The sequence below is a fragment of the Besnoitia besnoiti genome (assembly GCF_002563875.1).
Source record: "Besnoitia besnoiti strain Bb-Ger1 chromosome Unknown contig00007, whole genome shotgun sequence".
NCBI classification, from domain to species: Eukaryota; Apicomplexa; class Conoidasida; order Eucoccidiorida; family Sarcocystidae; genus Besnoitia; species Besnoitia besnoiti.
In genome coordinates, this window is record NW_021703915.1 from 3,078,260 (window position 1) to 3,094,008 (window position 15,749).

General features: G+C 57.5%; 3 protein-coding genes across 3 annotated transcripts; 2 read left to right on the forward strand and 1 right to left on the reverse strand.

The window, feature by feature from the left end:
* Positions 1–152: 152 nt before the first annotated feature.
* On the forward strand, positions 153–6,421 carry BESB_074350 (uncharacterized protein; the record flags this gene model as incomplete). The annotated part of the gene is made up of 2 exons (XM_029365808.1): positions 153–4,951; positions 5,401–6,421. The coding sequence occupies 2 exons, from the start codon at positions 153–155 to the stop codon at positions 6,419–6,421; spliced, it is 5,820 nt and encodes a 1,939-aa protein (XP_029218292.1).
* A 4,876-nt stretch (positions 6,422–11,297) lies between these two features.
* Positions 11,298–12,799, forward strand: BESB_074360 (uncharacterized protein; the record flags this gene model as incomplete). Its single annotated transcript, XM_029365809.1, has 4 exons — positions 11,298–11,514; positions 11,721–11,867; positions 12,123–12,286; positions 12,503–12,799. The coding sequence occupies 4 exons, from the start codon at positions 11,298–11,300 to the stop codon at positions 12,797–12,799; spliced, it is 825 nt and encodes a 274-aa protein (XP_029218293.1).
* A 2,022-nt stretch (positions 12,800–14,821) lies between these two features.
* On the reverse strand, positions 14,822–15,411 carry BESB_074370 (uncharacterized protein; the record flags this gene model as incomplete). Its single annotated transcript, XM_029365810.1, has 2 exons — positions 14,822–14,956; positions 15,286–15,411. The coding sequence occupies 2 exons, from the start codon at positions 15,409–15,411 to the stop codon at positions 14,822–14,824; spliced, it is 261 nt and encodes an 86-aa protein (XP_029218294.1).
* Between the last annotated feature and the right edge of the window lie 338 nt (positions 15,412–15,749).

Genomic DNA, 15,749 nt, shown 5'->3' on the forward strand with positions numbered 1-15,749 from the left:
TCTGTTTCGCGTTCAGATAGGCTCCACTCGTGCATCTTTTGCTATCTGCTCCTTCGTGCTTTTCGCTTCTCCCGCCGCGGTGACCTCGACTCTTTTCTGTGCCCATCCACACTGCTGATTATGTGCGGCTTCATCTGCGTTGTCTGATCCCGATGAGTCCTCCTTTTGCGGTGGATGATCGCGGGCGGGGCGCTTCTCGGAACTCGGGGCCGACTTCGTCTCTCGCGGGATTCGCTCCGCCGAGTTTTTCTGCCTCGTCGTCGGCGTCCTATCCGTCCTCCTCTGGTTCCTCTCTCGGCTCGTCAATGTCTTCAAATCCCCACTGTCCCCTTCCGGCGCCGTCGGTGCTCTTTGGACGCCACAGTCGGTTCAGCTCGGCGCTTCGGTTCGACCGAAGCAGCCTGAACGGGGCGGCAGGTTTGGCGGGCGGAGACGGCGGCCGAAGTCGCGTGGCGCCGGGAGTGTCGCCGACGCAGCAACATGCTTGCATGTACGTGAGTCTACAGCGCAAGGGCCTGAGAGACTCCGACATTCGGGACTTTGTACAGTGGCTGTCCGCGTCTTTACAACAGCAATTACGACAGCTGTCTGTTGGGCGCGGCGAGCCGCTTCTGCCAGGCGGCGCGGGAGGAGCAGCTCCAGGTGTCTCGGCGTCGGCCCCTGCGGTCTCCGGCGGCGCCGTGCCTGGGGCGGGGGGCCTCTCCAAGGGAGATCGGGGCGCAGGGGACACTGAGGGAAATGATAAGGGCGGCGAGGGAGCAGCCGCCGCTGGGGTTGCGTCCGAGCCGGTATCGCCCTTCCTCTTTACTTGTTGTTTAGATGTCTCTGAGAACTTCATCACTGCTGACGGCTTGTCGCATCTTCTCGGCTTCTTCCAAGCCCATCCCTCTTCATTTCGTCTCACCAAATTAAAGCTGTACAAGAACCGCCTCGGTGATGCAGGTGCTCGCGTCCTCGCTGCCTACATTCAGTCTTCGCCGCTTCTTTCGTCTGCCTCGCAGTCCACTGCGTCTGGGCCTTCTACATCGTCTTCTTCTCTTCGCGCGACTCGGAGCGTCGGCATTGCCACCGCCTCTCGGCAGGGCAAGCTAGGGGCAGGGGGCGGGGCGCCGTCTGCGCCGCTCCTCCCGCCACCAGCTCTGGAAGAACTGCACTTGTCTCACTGCGATATAACGGCGAAAGGGTGTCTCTGTCTCCTGGACGCGGTCGCCGCGGTGGCGGACGACAAGGGCCGGTACCTCTACCCGCGATACGACGCCATGCGTCGCTCGCTCGTCCCGCTGTGGCTCCGTCTCGAGTATAATCACATCCAAGACCCGCTGAGTCTGCTCAAACAGTGGACGGCAAACCTGAAGGACAAGCGCCCTGCGCCCGCTGGGTCCGGCGCGCCGGCGACCGCGTGTGGGGGGATCTTCCTCTCGTTTGCGTGCTTCGCCGAGAAACTGCCCTTGTCTTCTGGCGGCGGGAGGTCAGGCGCGGCCGCAGGGGTGGCCTCGGGAAGCGGAGATGGCTCAGGCGCCTACTTCCACTGCACACCGGCGCGCTGTTGCCGCGCGACGGCTACCTTCGCGCCCATCTTCCACGTGTACATGATCACGCATCAGAGCAATGGGTCGGCGCCAAGCTCGAACCCTGCGGCTGGCGCAGCTGCCTCTGCGCTCGCGTCGGGAGGGAACGGCGTCGCGGAGGGCTCCGCGGCGGCGGGAGGGAAACAGGCAGGAGGCGGGGGCGGCGGCCCAGCTGCTGCGCTTCCGGCTCTCATCGGCGCGCACCCGAGTGCGGCTCATCTCCCGCCGCGGGCGACTGCTGGGGACGCCCACGGCTTACAACAAGGAAGGAGACGCTCGCTCGGCGGAGGTCAAGGTGCCGCGCCGCCTTCCGCGGCGAGCACGGCTCCCCAGGGGGGGGGCTCTAGCGGCGGCGGCGCCACTGGGTCATCGCAGCAGACGAGTCGCCGAGGGAGCAGCGGAGGGAAAAAGCAGAGCCAGGTGCAGCAGCGCGGCAGGGCGCGGAGTAGCAGCGGAGGAAAGGACGCACGGGCGGGTGTGCCGGGCGCTCCAGGTTCTTCAAAGCTGCACGCATGCAGAGACAGCAGCGGCGAAGGAAGGAAGGGGTCGGCCGCGGCTGCGTGGGACGGGGGGCGTGGCGAAGGCGAGGAAGACACAGACAGAGAAAGAGAGGCCAAGGGGGGACAAGGTCCGGGCTCGTGCCACGCGCCCTCTACGGGCGGGGCGAAGCGAGCGGATGCAGAAGCCGAGGAACGGCGAGACAGTGCAAGGGCAGCGGCGCGTCGCGACCGGCGGGACGTGTCGCGCTCGTCCTCCCAGAAGGGGGGCGACCCGAATGGGGAGAGGCTAGCTTCTCAGAGGGCGTTTCTCGAGAAAGAGAAGGCGCGCGGATCTGGAGGAGGCAGAGAGGCTTCCCCGCTTGGTCTTGGAGTGGAAATTGACAAGGCGGAAGTCGGGCGCTGCCTGCCTCTGTACATATTTTTGGATGCGTCTGCAGTGCTGCAGATGGCTGAGCTGAAGGACAGTGGGGCTGGCTCGTGTCGCTCTTCGTCTCTCTTTTTATCATTTCCGTCTCTGAAGACGCTCTGCAAAGAAAACCTCATCGTTCACCGGGGACGCAACACTGTGTCTGCCACCTCGGGCGGCGGCTACGGCCCGACTTCGGGCGCGGGAGGCGCGTTCCCGGATTCCCCAGAGAGTGATTTGACGCTCTTGCTTGTCGTGGACGCTGTGCAGCAGGAGCTGCTGGGGATGTCACGAGGCAGTTTCCTCGATTCCTCCGAAAGTTCGTCGCTGGGAGGCGCTTCGGGCGGTGGACGGCAGGGAATCGACGCGCTCGAGCAGCTTCACAGCCTCGCTACAGATTTTTGTCTGGTGGAGTACGTGGGGTGTGTGCAGCGACCCCAGCCGACGCCTCCCGCAGCGGCGTGGGCGCGCCTCGACGAACTGAGTCGACAGGGCAGCGGGGGAGCCCGCAGAGGAGGGGGAGACGAAGGTCAGGGAGACGTGGCGGGAAGACCAGGCGCGGACCTCGATGGACAGAGAAGAGGCAGACAAAGCGGCCGGCGTGGGGGGAGAGAAGCGTCTGAGCGGAGTGAGGACGGCAGAGACAGAAGCGCAAACGTGAGCTTCCTCCTGGAGGAGGATGACCGGGAAGAAGGGAACGATTTTGCGTGCCTCACTCCCAACGAAGTCATGGCGGGACAACGCGACGCAAAGCTCTCCGTCCACACCCTGAAGACGATCGACTACGCTCTTCTCTGGAAAGCGCATCTCGAAGAAGTGTGTCTTCACGTGGATCCTGAGCGCGATACCTCGGACCTCATGTTCTTCGTCACCGCGAATCCGTCTGTCGATGCTTATATTCGCCAGGTGGCGCCACGTGGCCGTGCAAAGGACGCAGGAAGAGGAGGGATGCCCTCTCTTGACAAAGCAGAAGGGGGCGCCTCGCATGTTTTCTTGCCTTGTATCCTTCTGCAAGATTTCAGTCTCGCGGTTGAGAGCCACATCGAGTCGCGAGACTTTGCAGTGAGGAGACCGCCAACGGGTCTGAACGAAGACGGCAGTGCGTGGCGTCCGCCGCCTCTGACTGCCGCCGATTTCCGACTCGCCGGAATGTCCAGCCTTCGGAAGGAAACAGAGAGCCGACGACTCGACTACCTCCCTCCGCGCGGGGCGAGTCGTCCGGCGCCTTTCGGGGACCGGGGGAGCGACGGACTCCCAGCGTCCTTCTTGGGCTCGCAGCGCGCTGCGGGCGGCGGGCCGCTCAACGAGTGCGAAGTCGGCTGCGAACGGTCGCCCTGTGTTGGCTTTCCCCCGCTTTCGGATCGAACTAGGGAGAGAAGACACAGCAACGTGGACCCGGGGGGAGAGGAAGGCATGCGGGACGGGGGGTCTGTGCGGCGAGGCGCGTCAGGAGGCGAGGCGAGGCGTCAGGCGGGCGTGTCCTCGCCGAGACTGGGCGGCGGCTTCATGTCGCTGGACGAGAGCGGTGGCCTCTCGCGCCACGGGCGGGGCGGAGAGGATGACGCGTACCCGACGTTCCTTCCGCCCCTCATTGGAACGGGCTTCACCAATGAAGCCTTCCTGCGGGACAGCAGTGGCAGCGGAGAGCGGCTGCTGGCAGACACCGTCTTTGGAACGTCCCTCTCGGCGCCGCACGCGTCCGCGAGCGCGGCGAATCGAACGTGTGGCGGCCCTATGGGTGGAGGGCGGGGAAGCTCCGGCTCGCTGTCCAGCCCTCCGCCAGCTCTTGCGGCGCTTCTCAACTCGGGCCGACGCAGTACGGCAGGCGGCGTTCTCCTCGGCGAGTCGGGCGCCGCGCCCGACGCCGAGGGGGGCCCCTTTGCTGGATCTCGACACGGCCTCTGCAACAAAGTCATGACTGTGGCGGAGCTGGAGGAAATGCAGCTCAAGATGCGGCGCCAGCAGGCAGAGGCTGAGGCCGCCGCGAGCTTGGACCGCTTTGTGGGAGGGCCCGGCGCGCGAGGAGCTCTCGGCCGCGGCGTCGAAGAAGACAACAGCCGCAGCGCCGCGGGAGGGTCAGAAGGCACCCAGAAGTCGCCTTTCTTGCTGGCCTCTGGGGGCGCGGGAGGGCACGCCTCCACGCCGCCGGATGAGAACGCGAGCGGACTTTTCGGAGTTGTGCCTCAGAACTTGGGACACGGCAGGACGGAGGCGACCGGGGGGCGAGGAGGCAACGGCTCTTTCGACGCGGGCGATTCAGCGGGGTCTCTTGCTGCGATGCTCCCGCTGCTCCACCGAACTGGAAGGGGCGGCGCAATGGACAGAGGCCTCGGCGAAGAGAGCAGCGCAGGCGCTGAGGAAGAATTCCTACTGAGACAGTGCGGCAGCGGCGGCAGTCGAGAGGAACTCCTCCAGCCACACGGAAGACACGCGAACACGCGCATGTCGGGCGCGGGCCTGACCGAAGTGGAGATCAAGTAAGGCGAGCCGTAGGGAAGAATGGACTTATACTGATTCACGGTCTTCCGACGCCCCGTTGCCGGGCTTAGCGTGTGTGCGTTGCACCCTGTGACGAGTGTGACGGTGCACGAGGATCTCGGAGGAGACTGCGCAGGGTTGACAGCGTGTCAAGGATACATACGGTCGCTGTGTGGGGACCTTGAAGGCATCTTCCCGTCTTGCTTCGGCTCCGGTGTAGCGTGTGGGCTGTGTGAAGTCTCGTACTCCGACCCCTATTTTCCTATGTCAAGTTGCTAAATACCGTGGGATCGAGGATATCTAATATGTAACTCCGTACATGGAAATCAAAAGAGCTTTCACGCTACATATAGTGCCTTTTGAGTCGCTCAAAGAAGAGTTGATCCTGTCTATGATTTAACATGGGCTTATCGGTGTGGCGCCTTCTTTCTGTGTCTTTCTGTTGCAGGTGCGAACTGATTGACGCCATTGCGATTGTACAGGAGCTGTCGAGCCGCGTGCGTCTCCTCTGTGAAAACAGCGGGGGCCACGGCGGGGGGTCGCACGGAAGTGGCGCAGGGGGCGGCGCGGGAGATGCGCTTATGAAAGAAGACCTCCTCCGCCGAGCGCAGGACTGCGTGACGCGTTGGCGTCAGCTGTTGCTTGTTGCAAACAAGAGACAGCAGCTACAGGAACAAGCAGAGCAACAGCATATGCTCCCTGTGGGCAGGGGAGCCGACCAGCTATCGCTGGCCCCCGATTGGCAGCTGGCTGCGTCCTCCGGGGCGCCCGCGCACGGAGGCTTGGGTGGCGGGATGGGTCCAGGACCCGCATCGGGGCGAGGGGACAGGTCTGCGTCTGAGGGCACTCAGCAAGGTCTTCCCTCAGAGGCAGGCGCAGGGGGGGGCGGCCCAGCGGTTGTTCTGCCCCCGCTGCAAATGCAGCAGCAGCCCCATCCGCAGCACCGCGGAGCGCCACCCTCTCTGCCGCCTTCGCGGTGCTGGGTTTCCACAGGCAATACAGATGTCGCAGGCCATCACGCTTCGCCGTCTCTGCACCACCCGTGGCGGGGGCAACCCGACCTCGCCGGTCCGCCTTCTCTGTTCAGTCAGCAGTCGCATCCGTGGGGAAGCGGCGGCGAAGCGAGCAACGTACGCGGAACTGGAGGAGGAGGGCGCGGGCCCAATGGGGCAGCCCAGGGAGAAGATCCTCGAATGATGGGTCTCCATCCTTCTCTTCAGCCGTGGCGTCCCGGCGGAGACAGAGGCTGTGGATCAGAGCGCTCAGGGACCGAAGATGACGGCGCACTTCAGCAGGGCGGGCCGCATCCCTCGGCTTTGCCGCGTTCTCTTCTCCCCCTCCAGCGGCCGGGGCCCGGTATGCAAGGCGGTATCCCCCCTGGAGTGGCTGGCGCGGGGCCGGGGGGCAGCGGCCCCGCAGGGGGCTGCCCGCCAGGCCCGGGGGGCGCCGGCGGTCCGAGGGGACTATAACGATCCGGCACACGAAGAATGTGTTACCCCCCCCCGCCAAAAACACAATCGCATACCCGTTGCAGGACGTGTGGCACGATGCGCTTGTCTATGGGGTGGAGAGGGCCGTAGGACGCAGCAGAGGCATCCGGGGGATCTTCTAGAGCGCTCTCGAGACACGCGAGTTCAAACTCGAAAGCTCTCCTCCGGAGACGCAGTCTTCTTTTCACCGTGCCCCCCCACCCTCTCCCCCTCCCCCCCCCCGACGTGAACGGGTGGTGATCGGCGGAGCATATTGATCATATCCAAACTCCGTGCCTGTGTTCATTCGTCGTAGTGTGTCTGCCTTTCGTGCCGCTGTCCGTTTGCAACAGCGGGTTAAAGGAGGAGCGAGAGGGGATCGCAGCCATTTGATTCCGGTGTGGACAGTGGAGGGAGCACAAGGGATATACTCAGTGCTTCGCATGCCGCCAAGTAAACCTGGTGCTAGATCGGGGAGCGGCGACGTGCTAGCGATACGCAGGTGCTGGGCACTGTCACTGTGGCGAAATGGAATTCAGGGGCTACTACTCGCGCTCATAGGCGACCGGGACGCACCGATGATGGCGGAGTGGAGACGAGCGACAGGAAGACTTGACTGGGATTCCGTCTTCTCCGCTACACGGGGCTGAGTTTTCTTCGGCTGGTGCATGCATGTGAAGATGACCTAGCGTGGTGTGGGGCGGCTTACGTTGCTCAGGAGTTTTCATTACAGAGATGGAAATAGAGTCTAGGCAAGGTCGATTGTGAGGTGGGAAGCGTCTGCAACCTGGTGGATGAGAGGAAGAAACACGTTTTTGCTACAGGATGCAGTTGGCTGTATGGGGTTCCGACCTCGTCCGGTGAACATGCAGCCCTGTAGCACTGGCCAGGCTTAGATTTTCTGGTTAGGAGAAATGATGCAGAAAGTGGAAGGCAGGGTTTGAGGCTAGAGTGCAAGCCACAAGCTGAGTTGTGGAGCGCATCTACAGAAAGCGCGGAGAACGCTCGGTCGGAGCTGACAGAAAGACATGGAGCGAAGCAATCCAGTTTCGCTCAGCGCTTATGTTGTCGCACCTGTTTATGGATTACTGATGGATGTGCGTGGAACGGCGTGGCCAGTGGATACGCAAAGCTGTCCGCGGCGCAACTGGCAAAGTAGCGAAAGAGCTAAACAAGAGGAGGTGCGTGATGGTTCCGTATCGCATATCGCCGGATGGACTTGGGTGTGAATGATTAGAGCGGCTTCTTTAGAGAAGGGCCGTGTCGGCGGGGACGCGTACAAAATGGAGAATTCTGATATGGCTTGCATGCCAAAAGTGTCGGCTAAAATGATGCTTGCCTCGGCAGTCGATCTGGCTTGTCTGCGTATTCCGAAGGAGCAACTTCGGGAGAAACGAAAGAATGCAAACGCACAGGTGGTAGTCAGGGGCTGAAACTGCGTCGAGCGTGCTGTCACGAGGCCTGTTCGTTGGCATGGAGTTCAGATGTGTTCTTCCCATGGCAAGCGTGTCTACCTTGGAGCAATTTAGTATACTCGTTCCTCTGCCTTTTGTGAGGAAGCAGTCGCGTTATAAATGAAGGCTCCCCCCTCTAAGGACAGCGAAGACTGGAATCGAGTCTAGGCAACTGAAATGCGAAACCGGATCTCATACGAGACGTCCTGTGGGCTGTTGTTCGGGAGACCCCAGTGGACTTCATTCGAGCCCCGGTGTTCTTAGTGCCATTCTCTTTCTTTCTGAGGGATGTGTTCAAGGACGAGGATATTCCAGACTGCGGCTTCATATGTCTCTAGAGATACTGGAGTACAGGAACAATGGCACACGCTACAGTTCGTGCGTGGTGTCTGCTGAGTAGGACACGCCTGAAGTTGTGTGGCAGCGCCCAGCAGTCCTATGACCCAACGCTTAAACTGCAGGCTCGGTTGTCAGGTTGAGCATGTACTGTGCGTCAGCACCGGGAATGCAGAATCGTGGATTTGGCACGAAACAATCGGTGCTGGTAACGATGCAGCGCAGCGCAGGAGTGCCTCTGGTAAACCGCTCTTTGGAGTAGCGTAGAAGATGCCAGGATGGCTTTTGTCAGCCGACGAAAACTCTAAGACGCATGACAGCAGAGGATGCAGTAGCCGAGCCTTCTCCTATCTGGCGACAAAGCGCACCTCGGATATCGTAACAGGGGTGGACATGCTGTCTGCAATTCCAGACAAGAAATATACTGCGAGGAGCTTTTGACCCGTAGTGTACTAATGAACGGCAAGTGGAGTGCGTTAGAAAGCAGAACGGTGATTCGATCAGCAAAAGCACGCCCGCGCACTTACAACAGCAAACAGTGAACGTCGACCCAAAACTACTTGAGAGACCGCTGCGGTTTTGTCCAGCACCCGATATCGATAACAGAGGGATACACAGAGCTTATTTTGTCCGTTTTAGTCTGGGTCATGAAACATCTCAAGCCGGGTACCGCGAGGACGCGGTCTCACAGTTCGACGGCAGGAGACACTTTTTTCTCGAGATGAACCGCTGTTGGTGAAGGAAACAGCACATTGGTCTTGTTGACGACGCACAAAAGCACGTTCTTTTCCCTTTCCCCGCCTCCCATACGATATCGTTTTTTCTTCACCTTTTCACAAATTAGATAAAGTAGTGTACTACGAATTGAGGAGGCGCACTGGGCATGGTAAGCAGACATAGAGTGTTCTCCATCACACACTGCAGCGCTCCCTTCCCCTTATCGAACAGCGTGAGGTGCGGTCAGTAACCCTGTCAACCGCCAACAGATTGGGCACGCTCTAGGCGTTTAACAAGCTAGTTTCGTGTTCGTCACTCCAGCGAGGCAGGACTAACACAGGTCGAGCTATAGGCCAGATACTTCTTTCTAAAGAACGAGTTCTTCGAAATCCGAGGTAGTGGCTGTTAGCTAAGCAGCGCGAGAGAAAGTCTAACGGGAGGGCAAGGGCGTATAGAACAGCTGTGTCCCGCCAGAAGATCCCACACGAACAGTGTTATGGAAGCCGTTCACTGATTGAAGGCCGAATCGCGCGCCATAGATAACGGCGCAGAACGAGAGGACGGCTACCTGAAAAACTTCCGAACAGGTTCGTCGTCCGTGGCTTGACAATCGCTACGGTCGATGCGTGTTTGTCAAATCCGGTACAGTGCAACAGGGACCCAAGGAGCAAGCTCCAAAGCGTCCAAATTCCAAATTCTGAACCGCCCTACCGCAGGCAACAAGACTTCAACTGCGGATTTGGAAACGAAGCGACGCATCAGAGGACCTTGCGACACTCAAGCGGAACATGAGTGAGCATGCATGTGTATAGCATCACCGACGTTCTCTATTCGATCGAATGGACGCCTTTTAGAACCCAACTACACTGGAAAGGCTCAGAGAAAAGGAATAGTACGGAGCTATCGGATAAGTACGTTCAACTACGTGTCGCGCCGCTTGTGCAACGTGTATAGCGAGGTAACTGGAACAAACCCCGGCAAACTGAGCTATCCGGTCGTTGCCCGGGGATTCCCTTCTTTCTCCAGTTCACTTTTGTTCCACGGGAGGAGGCGAAGCATGTACGCCGAAGTAGCTGCAGGAGATTTTACACATTGTTAGATGCAGCTAGTCTCCTGGCTGTGCGGGGACTGGTGAGTTCGGGAGGACCCGGCGATTTTCGCTTAAGGGACTGAAAACCGCGCACAACTGCCCGCAGCTTTTCCCCAGAACGCATTCAAGAAAGCCACAGCGGGATACGCGCCTGCAAGAGTTCGCTACGGCGAGCTGGCGGCAGTTCCTAGGTCAGCTTTTTCGCCGGTTGCCATACCAATCCGTTGCCCCCGACCCTTCTTGCAGCTTCGCGGGATGTCTGCTAGCTACATGTGACGGCACTCGAGCAAGGCACGCGGGACGACGATGCTGTTGGCGGCCCGCGACAACGCCAGCATCGAGGTTTTCTTGACGCGGGCTCAAACGAGCTGCGAGCTGCTACCGCGCGCACGCCTTAAGGACCGGCGGAAACTTCCGAGTGCTCACTCAGCTTCTGACGGAGTTTCCTTTCAGCCGCGGCATTTTTTGAGTTCTGCCGGGCTTCCTACTATGCTTGGTCAAGGTTGCAGTTTTCGGCGGAGACGTACTTGTTTCTAAATTTTTCTTACTTGCTATCCACGTCTTGGCATACCTGTAAAACCAGCGCTCGCCGTCCATTTCAGCACTCGTCCACAAGCCCTTCCTAGTCGTCGTTCGCAGGTCGCTCGTCCCTGAGTCCACGCGGAAGTTTGGCGACACAGATTTCTGTCAGTTGTTTCCCACATCCGGCTCCGTCCCCAAGATTTTCTTCAACTAACAGGGTAAATTCCTCCTGCAAATGCATACATTTTAACACTGGGAACCTTAATGGCGGTTTCGTGGATTTCTGTCTGCCACTGAGGGTCACAAGCGCAGCCTACGGACGCACACGCGCAGCACAGGCCACGAGTTCCTAAAATCTCATCGACTCCTGTGCACAAGTTTCGGATTGGGCACAAGATGAGATTTTAGGAAACTATATCTCGACTGAGACATAGTTTCCTATGGTGACGACAACAATCATCGAGTGGACGAGTTACTGTGACTAGTCCCGGTTAGCCCACTAACTTTGAGTCTATGTTCCTTCCGTCCTGAGCTGGTCGCATTCTCTGCCTACCGCGCAGAGGGTATTTTCGAGATACGACAAAACATGGTTTTCAGCCACACCAGAATCGATCATCGGCTGTGTTTTTGAGTTGACTTTGATGCATTCGTCGGCTTCTGGAACACCAGCGTTTAAAAATCCCTCTTTCGTTTGTGTGTGTATATCCTGCCGTCCTCTTCTTCAGGCTCTCACCCGATTTTTCTTTGTTTCGACAAGATGGGGCAGAAGTTGACTGTCGAGGAGAGGAGGAATATCAAGCGGGAGGTGTACATGCTGTACCCGGGTTTGGAGCAGCAGCTGGAGATGGCCTTCACTTGCCACGACCTCCAAAATGAGGGCAAGCTGCCATACACGACGCTCGAGCCAATCATTCGCCATCTGCTCATGCAGTACGGCCTCATCGAATACGTTACCAGATTCTCGGACTCTGCAGGTAATTGCCTTCTCCAGCAGAAGTCCTCGACGTCGCACTCCAAATGTATTTGCTTGTTGGGTTATCTGTCAGGCCACGGTCGCACCTCTGCTTTCTCTATGACGCTCTATATATAAGTGGCCAGGGTCCCTTCTGTATGCATTCCTCCAGGGGAGGCTTGGGGAATTTGCATTTCGCTTCACATGCGGCGTGCTCTCTTGATTCAGGATGCCTCGATTCTAGCCAAGTCCGCGCAGAGATGAACGAATTCGGCGTCAGCGCGGGCAACATGTGCTGCGGATCGCTCCTTTCTCTCGACGACTTCAAGAGTCTCGCTGTCATCTGGCTTCGCAAGATTCTCGACAGCCACGCGGGTAAGAGTCGTCAAAAATGTTTTGATGCGGGGTTCGTGGGGCAAGGCCTCACAGTCCACAGTTTGTGTGTGTTGTGCAATTGTTGCTCTGCCGAAGCCCTGACTGCAGCGAGCTTACCGCATATATAGCTACAGTGTCCTGCCCGTTCCGTTCCTCCCGTCCTTTAGTGTTTCGTCCCTTCCTGCGATGCTCGCGATAGCTGCTTTTCCTAAAGGAAACAAATCAGGTCTCCCGGTTGTTGCCTCGTTTTTTCAGATGACCAAGCCGTGTGGATGTCGAAGCTGAAGGCCGAGCAGGAGGAGCAGGCTGAGGCGTACACCCGGGCGATGCGCGAGTTCCAGGATTCCTTCACACAGCAGCATGCCTTGTATCAGCAGGGCCTGATTGAGCAACAGAAGCAAATCAGCGACTGGAACAAGGTATGCTGCCATCACGACTGGCACATACGTTTTCCTTCAGGAGTATTCATTTGTGCAAGATAGAATGCGTGCAGCCTTGGGGTACTATTTGAAATTGGGTGGTGGTATGTTTTTTTTTCTTTTTCGATGATCAGCCCGCTGAACCTGGCGAACCTCGCTTATCGGCGTTGTTCTCTAGGATGCTTTTCACGTGTCCTTTCCCGTTCTGTTCCGCAGTTGCTCGAGGACGCTCAGAAAACCCAGCAGAACATCTACGAGCAGGAGATGCAAAGAATGGAGCAAGCTCGCGAGAAGGAAGCGCATGCTGCCGAGGAGGCCATGAAAGAGCAGATGGATCTCATTAGCCAGTACAAGGAGAAGCTGGAGAAGATCGCCGCCTCTGACAAGAGCGGAAAGTGCTTCGTGTATCCGGCAGCTGCTACGCCGTACGGTGCCTGCGCTTCGGCTGGCGCTCAGGAGCCGACCCGAAGAAAGCGAATGAAGAAGGAACACCAGCACCGTATGTGCTGCTAGACAATAAAACACCAAAACACTATAGATGTCGCACCCAAGGTAGAGAAAGGCTCTTTCCTGGCAGGTGCGTGAGCTGTGTCATCAGGTCCGAGAGGCAAGATCTTAAGTCCTGAGATGCGCAGAATGAAGTAATTCGTTGGCCGGCTGTGTCCCGGGTGTGCGGAAAACGGAAGGCTCCGTGTACGATCGAGCACATTTGTCAGTGGTTTTTTCGTAGATGTCAGCCTGGCATCTTTTTTTTCAAGTTTTTTAGTGGGTTACGGACTATTTGTTTCGATGTCTGACTTATGAGTCGTAATACCCTCAAGTCGTCGGGTCAGGCTTTCTGACGGAGCGTGTCACACAAAGGTTCAACTCCAAGTTTTCCGAACACTTAGTGCCGTAACCAGACTGCAAGGCTCACAGACAAGGGACTGCCATCTGCATAGTTTCATTATACCTTGGTACTTGGAACCAGCGAGTGTACCTTTAACATTCGCGCAAGCACGCACAATTGTATGCAGTAGGGGAACTGACTGGCCTCCGCCCAGCGTGTCAATTCGCGGAGAGGGTAAGGGCACGCACACACAAAAATGCTGAGCCGTCGCGTACTGAAACTCAAATCAATGGGGCAGCATACAGGGATATGTTGTAGTATCCACGCGTGCACTCAGTTGTTGAGGCTGTTTCGATTGTGTTGTGTCAGATCCACATCCCAACGACACAGCTACACAGTTTCTGAGGAGCGCACAAATGTAGAAGAAACTCCCTTTTTTCATCCCTTGATACACAGATGCATCCCCATCCCGTGGTATTGTTTTCTCTGTTGACAGGCGAATGAAGTAGGGAAGGTCAGGAGAGCAGCTGGGTTCAACACAGTAAGCAGCCTGGGTGCTGCATGTCACTGTATGATATTCCGTCCCTCGAATGCACGAATTTCTTTACATTTTAATGGCAGGGTCCCTGCTCGTCTGAACTGTTGATCTTCAAGTTAGCCTCTGCCCATATGGTCACTATCGTGCGCACGCAGGTGTGACGGATTCTTCCAAAAGACTACAATTGCACCGATAGGGTAAGGTACCCCCACTGTGAGAAACATGAACCAGGCGGACGCAACGTAGGGCAGCAGAATTCGATTCGTAAGTAAAGTATCACTGCGCCCGTCTCCTAATGCGGCGCTTCCGTGACTTACTCTGTGTTTTGGTGTCGTCCGATGGGGCGGCGGGCACCCCTCATCGCCACATATTCCACATAAGGCACGCGATTGCGCTGCAGTACGTGACTGAAGAAGCGCGTCAGTAGACAGCTGTATTACTACTATGAGAGCTTCATTTTGCTCGCTAACCAGCTACAGTGGTACACAATTACTTGAGGGTTCACAAGTGTTGGTGTCTATTGAAAAGGTAGTTTCGCATGCCATTGCCGCTGCGACACAGCAGGCTCCTCGAGTACACCTGATTCATGCAGGATGACGAGGGTTCATGGACTTCCTGGCTACTTCGTGGTTGGGTGCATCACAGAAATGGCAAGGTGTGCAAATATCATCTTTGCATGCAAATAAACTCTAGCATGTATTCCTGCCCCGCAGCAGGGCGGGGGTGAAGGACCGAGTGTGTGTCACCTTCGCGTACTGGAGATGTACCCGTAGATTCCACCAGCACATAGTCAGCCTTACCCATACACCCAGAAGACGCGCTTCTCGAATGCAACCTTCCGTAGCGGCAACCCACGGCAAAGAAGCATATACGATGAACTGGTAACAAGGAAGGTCTCGCGATAGCGTGAATGCCTTCCAACGCATAGAGGAACGAAATTCGAGCTGGTGTGGAAGCTTCCAGAAGGACACACGCGACGCACCGAGTGTAAGCGCCAACGAGAACAAGCAAAGAGAGAAAGCCGACGACGACAGAACGCAGTATGGTTGTAGTTGAAAAACCAGTGAACACTTAGCTCGGAATCGTCAGCGATGCGCCGCGACGGGAAAAAGGATTCATCAGAGTCGTAGCTGAGGGGACCCACAAACAATCGCTAGTCGACCAGGCCTCAAACCTTCTTCGGGCGAGATTTCTTGGCGTTCGAACTATCACCGCCACCCAACATCTTCACTTCCTCCATGTTGCTCCTGGCGATACCCGACAGAGACTCCTCAATCTGAGTCACCCCAACAGCTTTCTTTTTCTGTACACATAACGCGCAGCACAAGAGACCTTGGAGTCAAAGAACGGCACCGGAAACGGAAAGAGAACCGCGTACAGCATTGCTACCAACGGCAGGAAGATCCCGCTCTGTGTTGCTACAAAGTCGAGACACCCGACACGGAGCAGCTAAACAATTACGACGAACACGAACGCAATCTCTCCCTTTTTGGGCCTGCCCTACTCGCTCAATGACCCTTCACAAAACCGCGACTGCAGCACAGCGCATAATTTTTCGGGAGAGGCAAAAGGACAAAAAAAAAGGTAGCATTGGAACAATGCTGCGGAAGGCTCTGACCCGCCTAGACTTACGTTCCGCAGCATGTGCGCCAGCTTGCGGTTCTTCTCAACTGCGATGGGTTTCTGGGGCTTGTTCTTCCGTGCCGTATGGGCGCCGCCGGCGCCAGATTTCTTCTTCTTGAGCGGTGCCTGAACCATGGTGATACACCAATCGCGTTTTGACGGCTTTCGGAGATCTGCCACCGATAAATCCAAACAGAAGAGCAGAGGACGCCCCCCTTCCAAGCTCTGGCGACACGAAACAGAATGGAAATACAGGAACCCGCTTGTGGAATTACAGGAACGGGGACGGCGTAGGCCCGGAGTCACTTCTGAGTAATTCGCTGAGTGGCCCGGTAGAGGATATGCGAGAAACACGCCCATATGCTCGCGAACAACCTGGCCTTGAACCAGTAAATCTGAATCACTTTTGCATCAAAATAAGGTCACCCACGGGCTGAGGGACATTCTGTGCATTCTGTGCAACAAATTCTGCT